We start from the raw sequence: 14,553 nt of genomic DNA, 5'->3' as shown, positions 1-14,553 counted from the left end.
TCCCCTTTAGACCTTTCGCAATACAAACACTTGAAAAAATGTAAAATAAGAAAATTGCAAATTGCATGATTAAGCATAAACAAACTTACCTCAATTATGTGAAAGCCTAAACTACCAGGAGCCACACAAAAACTCCTGTAGTACATAAGTCTTTTCTTACATTTGGAAAACAAGAAAAAAAAATAAGAGACTTTTTCAAACAACTTTCACAAGTTAACAGTATTCAAAAATTAAATAAAACAAAGCTTTCTATTCTACTTGGCATTCGTTACCATAACTGAAAAGGAATAAAACAAAATAAAGGCTACAATGAGAAGTCAATTTCATGCCACCAAGATAAAATGCATGAGAATTGTTCATGTGGGAAAAAAGGCATTTTTCTCATGAATTGTTCAAATGGAAACTATGCTGGTAAAAAGCTATATAATAAGTCACTCCACTAGTTACAGTACTGGTACAAGAAATGAGAGTAAAATGGTCTGCCCTTTGGCTAATGTTCAAGAGTGCACCAAAGTTGTGTTATTGTTTTATGTTTTTCTTTAGATCACTGTTAGTGTAGAAAGGTAACAAGACTGAAAAGGGACTAATTCAAGTAAATTTTATTGGATGAGAACAGTAACTATTACTACTGATATAAATGTGGAATTTCAACCATCAAAATACATATAACAAAAACAATAAGTATTCTTATCCTCTACAGAATTAATCCATATCTTTTGGAAAGTTTGAAGACAATTCTATAGAAAGGCTTTCAAAATTTGAAAATGCTACCATTGAAGGACTAAGAAATGTTTGGATAATCCTCAACAGACCCAAGACATATTTCACATTTGACTGATGATACTATCACATGGCAAAGGGAGTCTACAGTCATTGTCAATTATGATCAAATTATTTGAAGTCCTATATCTCCATACAGATAAGAAAGTTTACAATACACCAGAATAAACAAACAAAAAATATTGCTAATACTTTCTCATAACAATGTTGGTAATCTGCAATGACATTTCATTGCACTGAACTTTACAGTTCTACAAAGCAGCTTCAACTATAGAGGCTTTATACTGGAAACCTGCATCCATCTCTGGCACCAAATAGGAAAATCTTGCTCTGTTTTAGTAAATTTCAGCAAAAGTCATTTGAATACAATATCCAATTAATGAACTGCTCTAAGACTACCAACCAGACCATGGAAAGATAAAAAAACACATAAAACCTATCAACTACAGGAGTCTAAACATGCTAATGGCCTGAACGAACAAAAGTAACTAAACCATCCGGTTTGAATTACTAAAACGATAAATTATAGGTAAATAATTCAACCTGCTTAACTTTAATATAACACCTATCAACTTTTATACTGTCTAACTCCTCCTACCATGTGATAGGACCAACTCTTCAAATCACAAGTATAAACAGGAACTGAATGCAATTTAGGAACTATTCCTTCTACAAAACAAAACCCTCCACTATGAATGAAAATAAACAACTTTGTATCAATGGCAATTGTAAATTTTACAAATTCCTTAGAATAGTTTTGTAGCTTGAAGGTCACATTTAAGGCCAGAATTTCAATTGAAAGATTTCACTACACTTTTAAGTTTGAAGAGGTAATAAAGGCTGTTTTCACACAGATGTCCAATTACAGATCGGTTTAAAAAAAAATTCTCAAAACACAAACTTGCCAGTGTCAATGCATTAAAAAGTACAGCACAGATACATATCAAATTGACAGACCTCGACTCGGCAGACTTCTGTCCTTACCATGTACCATATTATAGTACTTATTTTTCCCTATGCTGCCATTTGGTTCTGATGTATATATATACATATATATATATGTGTGTATATATATGTCTAATATATGTTTTTGTCTATATGGTGTATATATGATATATATATATAATATATATATATTATATAATACTCTTATATATTATATATATATATTATATAGATATATATTATATATGTGTGGTGTGTGTGTATGTGTATATGGTGTATATATATATGATATATCTAGATATATATATATATAGATATATAGTATATATATATATATATATATATCTATATTGAGATATATATCTAGATATATGTATATATATATATATATATATATATATATTATAGATATATTATCATAATATATATATATATTACGTATATATATATATATATCATATTATATATATATAACAAAGAAATATATATATAAATCTATATATAATAAAGATCTATATATACTATTCTCATAATATATCTCTCTATATACTCCGTAGCTATATTTATATATGCATAATTCTATATTGATATATGTATGTGTATGTATGTGTATACTATACTACAGTGGTTCCCCCGTATTCGCGGGGGATGCGTACCAGACCCCCCCGTGAATAGTTAGAACCCGCGAATGTTTGGAACCCCTATAAAAACGCTAAAAACAGCCTATTTTGTTAGTTAAAACTCAAGAAAAACCCACTAAAAATGTTTATACTTGGTTTTTTAATAGTTTTATCACAGAAAGTGCATTTTATGATGAAATTGAGCAAAAAAACCAGGAATTTGTGGATATTGAGTGTGCGAATTTTCCATGAATAATGCGGGGAAACATTCCTGAGAGAAATCCGCAAATGTGTGAGTCCGCGAATCCTGAGAACGCGAATACAGGGGGTCCACTGTATATGTATGTGTGTGTTCAATTAAGTGTTAAGTTTAAATTACAAGTTAGTTTAGGTTAGGAGCTATACTCTATACGGAATTGGTGTTAGATATAAGATATCTAGATAATTTTCAAGAGCAGGCTATAATTTAGGGTCCTTGTTACTTAATGGCTTTTGTTACTTATCAGAAATGTCAGGCCCCCAAAATTAAATTGATTTGCTACAGCACTGTTTATATGCATACTCATTTGTAAGCACTTACTTTAAAAATTGACGTATGAAAAGTTCAAAATTCTTTGTCTTAAACGAAAACCATTTACAGTTAGGGTTACATACAACATTACCTAACTCACTACTGTCAACAAACTGGAATCCTCCACCAATACTTCAGTCCTAATGCTGATGAATGTTTAGGTAAACCAAAATTAATCAAGGTTCTTTTGATATGTAAAAGTACGGAGCTCTAAGTGACATCTCTATTAGTTGGATTAATGTGGCCACAGATCACTGACAAGTCTGGTTTTTAAAATTGAAATATTTAAAATTTAATGTTGTACAAATAATATACAGAAGATTGTCAATCAATAAATCTGTAATTTTTTGTTAGAACATCATTTACTAAAGACAATGAAAACAATGTTAACATCATAACATTTCTTTCTTTAGGATGTACTAGTTCCATCTATTCTAAAAATGCACAACTGACACAAGCAAAATCTTGAGAGTAAAAATGTCTAGAGTGGCTAGCTATGCTTTTCGCTTGCAATGGCAAATTTCTTTTTATCGAACGGTCTAATGTCCAAAAATTAAGCAACCAGAAAATTATTGTTGGTTAAAATATGTGCATCATTCTTATCCATATTTAAATTATGCTTGCAGATAAAATCATGATAAAGTACTCTGAGATGTCCAGAATACTTGCTGTGCTTCTTGTGTAGTATCTACATTACATAAAATGAAATCTTGTCTTTGTGACAACAGCTAATTTGTAAGGGTAACTATATGCTTTCTGATATTACATACTGTATTTTGGGACTATGAAAACATCACATTGAATTTTGAACAAGTCCTAAAATCTAAAATTGGAATAAAGTGTTTTGAGTTAATGGCGTTACTGACAATGTAATGAGCTCTGAAGAGGCATTAAACTTAAAAAAAATATCTGAGAAAAACGTATGAGGTGACGTTGTTGGTTAAAAAATGACAGTAAACTTATGAAAGTGGAATCAGAAACTAACAGTTCCAAAAAATGTTGAAAGATTGTCACATAAAAAGCTAATGATAATTTAACTTAATTCTAGCATTAGTATTTCAGTAAAAGACCACGACTAAAAAGTTGTACGTAACAAAGTTACAAAATATTAGCGTAATAAAACCAGAAATTTCCACCATATTTAAACAAAAGTAACACAAATAAAATGACCTAGTATTAAGAAATACGTTGAGAACCAAAAGCTGAAAGCCCAGATTTCACTAACAAAAGACACATTACATTTTCATCAAACTGTGGAAGTTTTAGCTAACATATCAGAATCTGCATAATAAATACTATAACAATATGTACTTTCATAATATTATTGCTACAGTTGTTTCGTACCGATGAAGTGTACATCCTATTAGGTCCACAGCTATTTTCCTAAGGCTAAAACAAATGTCTTTTATGTAAGTAAGTGTCCTTACCTATTGCTGCAATTTCACATATGCTAGATTCAACATAATACATCATTAAATCTGTCTTGTGCTGTTGTTTAATTTCCAATTTTGCAAGACCTCTAGTGTCTCCTAAAGCTGACTCCTAAACAATGCCAGCCCCATATGGCAAGTGCAGTATTTCTTAAGCATTTGAGTCATAATATCTTCATAACTGGGCAACATACCCATTTTATCATGCAGCTTTTACAAAAAAAATATGTATAAAGAAATACAGTATGTAAAAGAGTATTGCCATGTAACATCCTTGAATATTTATTGCACTATAAAAGTTGCCATAAGTCAAAATGTGCCTTATAAAATGCATTAAAAATTCTATGAGATTTGAGCTAAGTTGTTAAATTGAAAAAAAAAAGAAAAAAATTAGCTTTCCTGTTCACGGTAAATGCTCACTGTTCCCCTTAAAATATACTGTACACATATCTTGACATTAAAAATGTATAACTGAGTCTGCTCTACAGAGCTGACTATTGACTATTGCTCATTCATCAAAACAACATGCACTGAACAACATCAGTATCATTTCCTCGATACAAGGTAAGAAGAGTATTGTTGCTTGAAAGACAACCACAGTAACAACAACATTAGATACAACACTGAGATGTATATACTGTACCTAGTTATGTATTTACGGTATTTAGATCTGAATCTGTACTCAAGAACTATTGAAAAGATAAACTCATAAATCTAAACTTTTTCTCTGTCGTTTGCAGGTATGTTTCTTCTCAAGATGACAAAAGGACGATTAAACAAGAAACTTTGGTGTTATACTATCTGTATCTTTAATCTTAAGTGCTCGTTTTTAATTTATGAAAATTAATGCAAAGCAGCAACTTCAGCAACTATAACAGGAAAGGTTACCTTCAAGAAAAATCTCCTTATTTTAAACATAAAAGTTGATAATCAACTTTTACAGTACTAGGATGATGAGACTTCCCGTAAGGATATTTTACAAATAAGAATGAGTATTACTCAAACACTCATTTATCTCATAAATGGGAAATAGGTTAGGACCTATCACAAGCAAAAATTTATATTAAATCTTATCTATAAAAGTGCATATGTATAAAATAAAATGATATATGAAGAATCTTGCACAAATTAGTCCGACAATAAATTATATCAAATGTACTGTATAGTCCTGTATTACATCACAGAAGCTAAATAAAAATCTAACTATGCTAGACCTCTTCACAACTCAATTCAATGGAAAATTGGAGGTTTAATGTTTGGTGGTCCCGGATCCTCTTGCTCTAACAGAGGACGCCTTCCAACACCCTTGGGACAATCTCGAGGGTTACACCTTCCCTCCGTTTTGCCTAATCCATCAAGTTCTGAACAGGGTAATGAGTTCTCGAAATCTTAGGATGACCTTGGTGGCTCCTCTGTGGCCTCAGGCAGAGTGGTTCCCAGACCTTCTGTCTCTTCTGGCAGAGGTGCCAAGAGAGATTCCTCCGTGGCGACAAGAATCTTTGCCAATCTCATGTCGAAGATTTCACCAGTCAGTAGCATTCCTGTCTCTTCACGGATGGAGACTATCAAGTATCTCCTCCAAGCAAGGGGATTTTCTCAGGAGGCAGCGGGGCATATGTCCAGTTACCTCAGAAAATCCTCCTCAGCAATTTACTAGGGGAAATGGGCAGTCTACTGTGATTGGTGTCATCGACGGGGTTTCTCTCAACTCAAAACCTCTATTCAGCGGATAGCAGATTTTTTTTATCTTCCTCACTGTGTTATATCACCAGCTGTCTTAACAGCCTGAGGCAGCTACAGGAAAGATTAGGTAGGACAGCCTACATTTAGGGAAAAGAATTTCTGCAAATTTTGTAAGGATCCACATAAAGTGCAAACCCCCTTTATGATGGAAAATGTTACTAGGAGTCTTTCTTGTAGGTGACTTCAAAAGAGCTGCCAAATCTAGCTAAATCAACTGCTGGAGAAATATTACCTACATACTAATACAGGAATTGTATTGTAACTTGTTGATACCCCTGCCACCCTGAATCAAAAGCACGGACATGTGAATACTTGAGAAAAACCATCCTGGAGATTATAGACTTCATGCTAGAAGATACATCAATGATAATCACACTTGCAACAGAGCAATTCAACATAAGAAACTTTAATGGCCAACCCTATCTAGTATACTTAAACTTCAGTGGAAACTTCATTATATTCTTATTAGTATTTGTTTCAATAACTTAAAACAAGGTTAGACAGGAAATGTTCCAAACAAAAGTAGTAATGGCTTTATATGACATCAGACTTTTCTTCAAGAACCTTACTGTATTTAAGTTACTGTTTGTTTGCGGTGTGAGAAAACAATAAGACCACTGCCTGTCAAAAAGGCGAATGTTAACTATTTCATAAAAACCATATATCTTTCAACATTCACATGCTAAACATCAAACTTGCTCAAAGTATGTTAATGAAAAATGTGGTAGGTACTCATTTCAAAACACAGTTTACTTGTACAACAAGATTATATAAATTGTAATAAAGACAGCTAGATTACACCGACTTTTTAGGTTCTTGAACACTGACTTAAAATTCCTCGGCATAATAACACAATATCATCTTTATAGTTTCTCTTGAAGTTAATATGTCATTTCATCACTTAACAATATATCAGAAATGGTGGTAAAACTATGAAAGCATTTGTCAATTCCAGTGCAGTGAAATGATTGATAACCAAGAAAATAATTGAATTTAATTTACAAAAACTTAAATTCGTCAAGACTTATCTAAATATAACTACAATGCAATGTTTACTTTCTACTTTCTGTCCCCCTATTACTATTCAACCTGTGTTCCTTTCATTCCTTCCTATTACTATCTAACCTGTGTTCCTTTAATTCCTTCATAGTTCAAAGGTCAATCTTGGAATCTATACTTTATAAGAGGAAAAATTTCCTTCCAACAGTTCAAAAGTTTTAGGTAAATACACCACACTTTATTCATTAGTGCAATATCCATCACTTGGTGACTCAAAAACATTACAGATAATCAATTCATAGAGCACTTCCCTAATAACACTTCACTTGCTATTTCTCCTAAAATACAAAACTGATGCAAAATACTCTGCTCCATATTTCAGAGGTAGCTACACAAACCTAATGAGGTTCCTACTCTCTACAGGACATAGGAAATGCATGATATGAATTCCCTGAAAGACAAACACAGAACTAAGGAACAAAGGGAAATTCTCGCCTGGTGTAACAAAGCAAGTGATTAGACAGGACCTTTACATTGAAAAAGCTTGATCTTTAATTGTTTTCCTTACTTGGACAATAATCATCTTATGTAATAGTATGTTCTATCTTTGGGCATCTTCAAAGAAACTTCTGCAATGTAGTTCAATGTCAGATGTTGAAAGTTACCTGGAACTTTTCCTGGGCCAAATGTCTGACTTTGAAATCTCCAAAATCTAAGATGTAACATACAGTTCTTGTTGTATACTGCAATGCAATGCTATGTAATTTGTGGTTTAGGCACATACTTTTCTAACAAGTCAAGATTCAAATCATTTAGGACCTGTATAAAATCATTGAGCCAGTTTCCTCCACTGTTGCTTGAATAACATGAGCATAAGTGTTGTAAAAACAGGATACACAACAAAATATATACAAGAAATGTTTTAAACCTTTCTCTTCAAAAAATGTATGCAACCAAAAATCTAATATCATTCAATATTCATTCTCTACTTTCAAAATAAGAACACCCTTGTATTAATCAGGTACTGGCTAAACTATACAATATATATGTAGATTCTTTTCAAACAATTTTAGTGTTTCACAACTACACAAACCAATTCTTTATGTAAACTTTATCTGCTGCTGCTTTTAAAAGTGAAACCATTGCAAATCCACAGATGAAAACAATGGGGTGGATACCATCAATTTGTGCTTACAGTGAGGGTGAGGTATGTCTAAAAGAGTGGAAGCCAAAGTCTCACCACTATACAGTACTGCATTTGGTTAATACTCTACCATTGGAGGATCCTCACAAGCAAAGATGGATTTCAAATGTTAAGAAACAATAGCATCATCTTAATACATTTTGATAGATTTCAATACCTAACCCCCTAAAGGTGTCATTTCCACTTCAGATCTGGACAAAAGCTGCCGTTTCACTTCTGAGCTTAATTCATTTACAAAATTTTAGAGGGTTCCAATACCCAAACCTTCATAAACTGCTATTTCACCTTCAGGCTCAAACAAAAGCTGTCATTCCACCATCAAAACTTGATTGTCACATGTCCTGACAAAGATTCTGAAGACCAAGATGTCTTAACTATCACACTATCTTAGATCCAGAAAGAATGCTAAAATCTGGGCTTTTAAATTGACCTGTGACCTGAAAAAAGATCAAGGTTAAAAAGGCCAGAGGATGGGATTTTCAGCCTTTAACCCAGGGGTTACAAGGCAACAGGTTAGGCTGTCCAGACTTTCAAAACACCCGCATAGTTTTTTTTCATACCAGCACAGAAGACAAAGTTGTTCATCTGTTTAAAACCTTTACTATTTCCTATAAACGCATAATACAATGACTTCATGAAAAATCCACAATAGTGGGTATAATTGGAAAAGTTTGTAGTTCTGAAGAATTATGAAGGAGAAAAAGCAGGATCTCTTTGTGAAAAACTACACATTTAAAAAATTACATTGGCTGTAACCATAAAAAACAGTTTAAGGTGAAAAATGTGCTTGTAAAAAATAATCCAAAACAAGGTAATCAGAGAAAAATTAAATGTTGGCCTTCAAATTAACTAGTGCCCTTGAAAAATAGATGATAGAATATTTTAAGACATACAGTAGCAAATATCCTTCAACTTTAAGGTACGAATATATGTAAAGGCAGTCCCTGGTTTTCTAATGGAGTAACAATAAGTGAAAATTGCTGACAACCAGCACTTTTCAGCACTTACTGGTGCCCATAACTGAAGACAAGCCCCTGTCTTAGGTATGCATATACACCAATACCTGATTATCACCACATATTGATGGTGAAGAATGGCCAATTTTCACTAGACAAGCCCCATAAAAGCAGATTGCCAATAACCTGGGACTACCTGTACTACTGTATTTATTTTCTTCAAAATCAGCGAAAAAACAAAATACTGTACGTACTGGAAAATAAAATTCTGGCCCCATCACCTTGAAAAATTGGTCCAAGTCAAAAATATTTTGGAATAAATAGCCCTTCTGCTAAATTTCATCTAAACCAGTGAATAAAGGAAGATGGTAATGCCCTCTAAGAAATCTTAACTATTAAATAACCATGAACAATGACTGTTTAAAATATTGTATTTCCATTAGTCATCAGAAAGAAAAATTCATATACTACTCGGCATCATGTACTATTCATGTCTTTACCAGCAACATGCAAACTTCAGAACAAAAATGTGTCCATACTGTATAAGACTTTCCAAAATATTATGAAAGGCTTCATCATCATTAGCTCTTTGACTCAGCCAGTCTGCAGAACTGGAACCAAGAGAACAAGTTAGAAATTCAGGAATTCCTTCCCCCTCTTTAAGTAGAACAATGGGCTTCAAGGAGTCTCTGTCAATGACTTACCAAGACTGATGGTCAGGGAAGCAAGTCCAGCAAGAACAGATGGAGTCAAAGGAAGATCAATCAACTGCAATTTAGATAATTGCTCTGGCAAGATGTCTGCACAGCAACGACACTAACAAAAACTAATGATTGATGAGTTACAGGGACTGACCCAATGGCACCTCTAATTCACAGGGATACCCTAAATTTTGTATACATTGTGGAGGAACACAGAAACATCACAAAGTATTACATGAAAAATTGAAAGAGACATAACTGTAAAACAGCACTCTGTTCGAGTGACTTTACAAATAGCATGAAGAGGCAAGAGAAGTGTGGATTTTGAATGGTGAATGCATTCATATCACATCCTTCTAATAACCTCTGTATTCTTCATCCCCATACAATATGCAAGAACTCTTTGACATGTTAAAAATCTGACAGTTTTACGCAGAATTACCTATCTTGAATAAAACCACTACACAATCAATGCAGCTTATTTTCAATCTTCACCCAGGGAATCTCTGATATGCTAACACTTTACCTTATAGAATACTACTAGTAATTATTATTCTAGTGGACGAACTTAGCTTATTTTCATCATGTTATTTTATTACCTTGCTACAAAACACCTATCACAGTCACCATATAGGAAAATTTGCCTTTCCAAGCTCTACCTTCTAAATTCTTGTAAAAATTTTGCTTTCATTATATTTTAAATGACCAGCAACACATTACGACTACATTAAAGACAATTCATGGCAATGAAAAGATGTGTAAACTAAACTCAGCAGCATAGTTTCCATTTCACAAAATATTTTCCTTGTCAATGGTGGTGCAAACCATTAAAACAACCAGGGGATAACCAATAGTAATTGAAAGATTGGTATGTTCCTCTTAAGTATCTTAGGCATGCATGAAACACTTCTCTTGTACACCTTACAGATCTATAAAATGTTTATACATATTAAAAAAAGGAAAATATATAAAATTATGTGACAGACTGACTTTTGGTACTTTACATGGAAGACAGAAACTACCATAACGGTAAAAAATTATCGTTTTTATGTCTCCTAATTTACTAAAGAAACTACAATAAACCCAGAGATGTTCCTATTTTAAAAATGATTTCAGTTTTTGACATAAAATTTAAAGAAAAGTTACAGCAATACTGAGTACTACTAGCGCATTTGGTAAAAAATTAATCATTTGTAATTTACTGACATTTAGTTCTTAATGTCTTCTAATATTAACTAATCAACAACTAACACAGCACAATACATATCATTTGAATTTGCAGTCAGCGTGTCTTGTCTGTGAAACAGTATGTATTTATACTGATTTAATTAATGAAACACTATGCATTCAATACAAAGTATGGATCAGGACTTACCAAAGAGGTATTGGAAAGTAATGGCTTGCCCCTACAAAACATGAAATTTGTTTCAAATTTACACATTTCTGTACGATGCACAAACCCATGACTTCCGCTGTGGCTCTCAGAAAATGACAACCTGAACCTACAAAATGTAAAATCAGTTTTCTGCAATTTCCTTGAATACCATACAGTCGACCCTCAGTATTTGCGGGGGATGCAAACCACAACCCCCACAAATAGCTAAACCCTGCAAATACTTAAAACCCCTCTAAAAATGCTTATAACTGCCTATTCTGATAGTTCAATCAACAAAAAATACCTTTAAAAATGCTTATAGTACCTGATACAGTAATTAATGAATATTTAGCTATGAAAAATACTGTAAATAGATGAATTTTCGGTGAATAATAGGTAGTATATACATTCAACAGAAAAATCTGTGAATAGGCAAGTCCATGAGTCCGGAACCGCGATAGGTGGGGTTTAACTGTATACTACAAAAGTCTCAATTTCACTTTATGATGCCGTAAACTATCTTATTTTTATCCAGAAAAATGCTCAAAGAAGATACTAAAAACAAATCTGGAATTTATGACTGCCTGGAACATACAGTACATATGTCCTAAATATGCAGCTACATACAGGAAAATGAATATTCAAAATAATACAGTACATATGTCCTAAATATGCAGCTACATACAGGAAAATGAATATTCAAAATAATCTTTAAGAATCTTTAAGTAATCTTTAAGAAATCTATTCAAAGTTTAATGTTAATGAAATATTGACATGGAAAACATTTCCAACAATTTAGAACTTTCTAGTGTCACATACTTTGATGAAAATAATTGCTCCTAACAGCCTCAAGTATCTGATAATTCATCCTAACGACCTCGGGTACGTATATGATAATCATACATACAAACCCCTATTTTACCTGTGTTGATTCCAAGATTGATTCTGCACTAAATAAAAAGTTACCAATAGCAGAGAGAAATGTGAATTCCCTTCCTTGAGAGACATATACCATACTCAATACACCACAATGTCATTTGAATGAAACAGAAAATGAATTACCAATTTCACAGATCCTGAAGACTTTAAAGTTCTTATTAACAACTATTGACATATTTTCAATGAGTATGATGCATAGATTTAATACCCAGTGAGCTGAAGTTGGCAGAGAGGTGGAATCAACAGGCAATGCTGGCAAACCAAGTGGAATATAAAGATTTTACCCTGGGAATATTTACATCTAGTATGTAAAGCTTGTATGTTCACACATAATAACCACACTCCTTATCTTACTTTGTGTGAGGGTGCACTACCAGCCAGGATGAGACCAAATTGTGAGGGTGCACTACCAGCCACGAAGAGACCAAATTTATATATCTAATGGTGTTTCCAGTTGTCCCGTGCTGTTGTCTGAATAGAAGCCATAATACACCTATTAATCAAAGCTAAATATCTGTGACATACTAAATAAACATTAGGAATTAAATGAAGAGCAAAGGCCTAATGCTGTTTTTATGATAACTTACTATATGGAGTTATGAATTTCATAAAATGAATTTCATAAAATGCCCATACAAGAATCACGCACATCTTGGGAGAACAGATGGTGTTATTGATGATTGGCAAATGCAAGTAGTACGTGTGTATATGTATTCAAAACTACCGTTTTAAATTACTGGAAGAGTTTTTGTTTTATTGTACAGAACCCTAACTCTTAACCTGTATGACCTATACAGAATTCAATTAACTGATGAGCATCAATAGTCCATTTCACGAACTTTCAATAAATGATATGATGAAATTCTCACCTACAGTTAGTGCAAGAAGTTTTGAGGAAATAATCAGTGCATTATGCTAACTACCAAGCCTCTAAAATCCGCAAGGAATACAAGATAAGATCCCTGTATCACCTAACTGAGAAACACCTGGAACCAGAAAAGGCGGCAAAAGTAATTTCTTAGAAGTACTTACCAGTAAAATAAAAATCTCATTAAATGTCATAATAAAGCATCATAAAATGAAATTGAAATATAATGCCTTTGCCTTTACATCTTAAATAAAATCCCTCAGTTTTTTCTTTATGGTAAAATATTTCTATTCCATTCTTCTATTCCATTCAGCAATTCTGTATGGTTTGTACATTCTTATTTTTTTCCCTATGTGCTCTTATTCATAACTATAAAGCTGTTGGTTGGTAAACATGATGACGCTGTGAGTTCCACTACCCCAAAAGCAATAAAGGTCTCTACAACTACTGTTCTGAGGTTTTGCATGACAGGCGCAACCATTTACATAATTAGCAATATTAATGGGATCCCCACCTTATCCACAGGTAGCAAGCCACTTTTAAACCAAAACTACTTCAATGTAACTGGTCAGGTTGGAGGAGGGGGAGAGGGGTGAAGAGGGGAGCAGAAATCAATATGGAATGGTCTGACTTGTCCTGGGAATGTTGCCCATAATAGGAGAATAATAAGGAAAAAGACCACAAAATACTAGTACGCACCTGGTAAGTCCCAAGTCTTGGCACTGAAGACAGACACTAATACAATAACTGAGATGCTTGGTGCAACAACAGGTACTGATATTTGAAGTCAACAACACATTTTGTTTATGCATCAGGTCAAACTGAATTAATGCACCATTAGTACATATAGTTTCTTGTCTGTATCTGCTGGTCATCATGCCCTGCGAGTTGAAGTGACAAGTACAGGTACTAACGGGATCCTCCATTATCAAGAGAGATGACAGAAATTGCATAAGGATGCCAGATAGCAAAATACAAAGGCTCTTAATCCTGTACACTGTAAAGGGAATTCTTGAGTAATAAGGTAGGTTTCATAAGAAACTTTTTGTCCCCATACTCCCAAACTGCCCTTTAATAAAGAAAAAGAATCTAGAAGTGATATCATCAAGACAGTACAGTGGATGGAAATCGATGCCAAAGGAAGGTTCCAGCCTTAATTAAATGCACTGCATGTACTGCATCTTATATTCACAGATCACCAATGTTGCAAAGTTTTTTACTTTGGAATACTAATCTTTGGATAAGTGTGATCCTCACCCAACACTGACAGACTCTAATCCATAAAGGAAATTGTGTCCTAAGAGACTGATCTATGATGGCCACCTGCTAAAATAGTGTCCTAGGAGACTGATCTATATGATAGCCACCTGCTGAAATGGTCCGAGGACACCAGCACTTCATTGTTTTCAAGTAAACTTCATG

General features: G+C 33.3%; 1 protein-coding gene across 7 annotated transcripts in view; it reads right to left on the bottom strand.

Moving 5' to 3' along the window:
- LOC135225183 (plasminogen receptor (KT)-like) overlaps positions 1-14,553 on the bottom strand; it is a 121,086-nt gene that overhangs the window by 65,343 nt on the left and 41,190 nt on the right. The window contains exon 6 of one of the 7 annotated variants that reach the window (XM_064264463.1): positions 2,328-12,734. The exons of the other annotated variants lie outside the window; for them this stretch is intronic. Coding sequence (XP_064120533.1) covers positions 12,702-12,734 — 33 coding nt within the window. The 3' untranslated portion in view covers positions 2,328-12,701. Of the gene's footprint in view, positions 1-2,327; positions 12,735-14,553 lie in introns of those variants that run through there. 7 annotated transcript variants of the gene reach the window in all.

The sequence above is a fragment of the Macrobrachium nipponense genome, chromosome 13, assembly GCF_015104395.2.
Source record: "Macrobrachium nipponense isolate FS-2020 chromosome 13, ASM1510439v2, whole genome shotgun sequence".
NCBI lineage: Eukaryota > Metazoa > Arthropoda > Malacostraca > Decapoda > Palaemonidae > Macrobrachium > Macrobrachium nipponense.
Note: the sequence above shows the minus strand (reverse complement) of the source record. Positions and strands in the feature narration are given on the sequence as shown.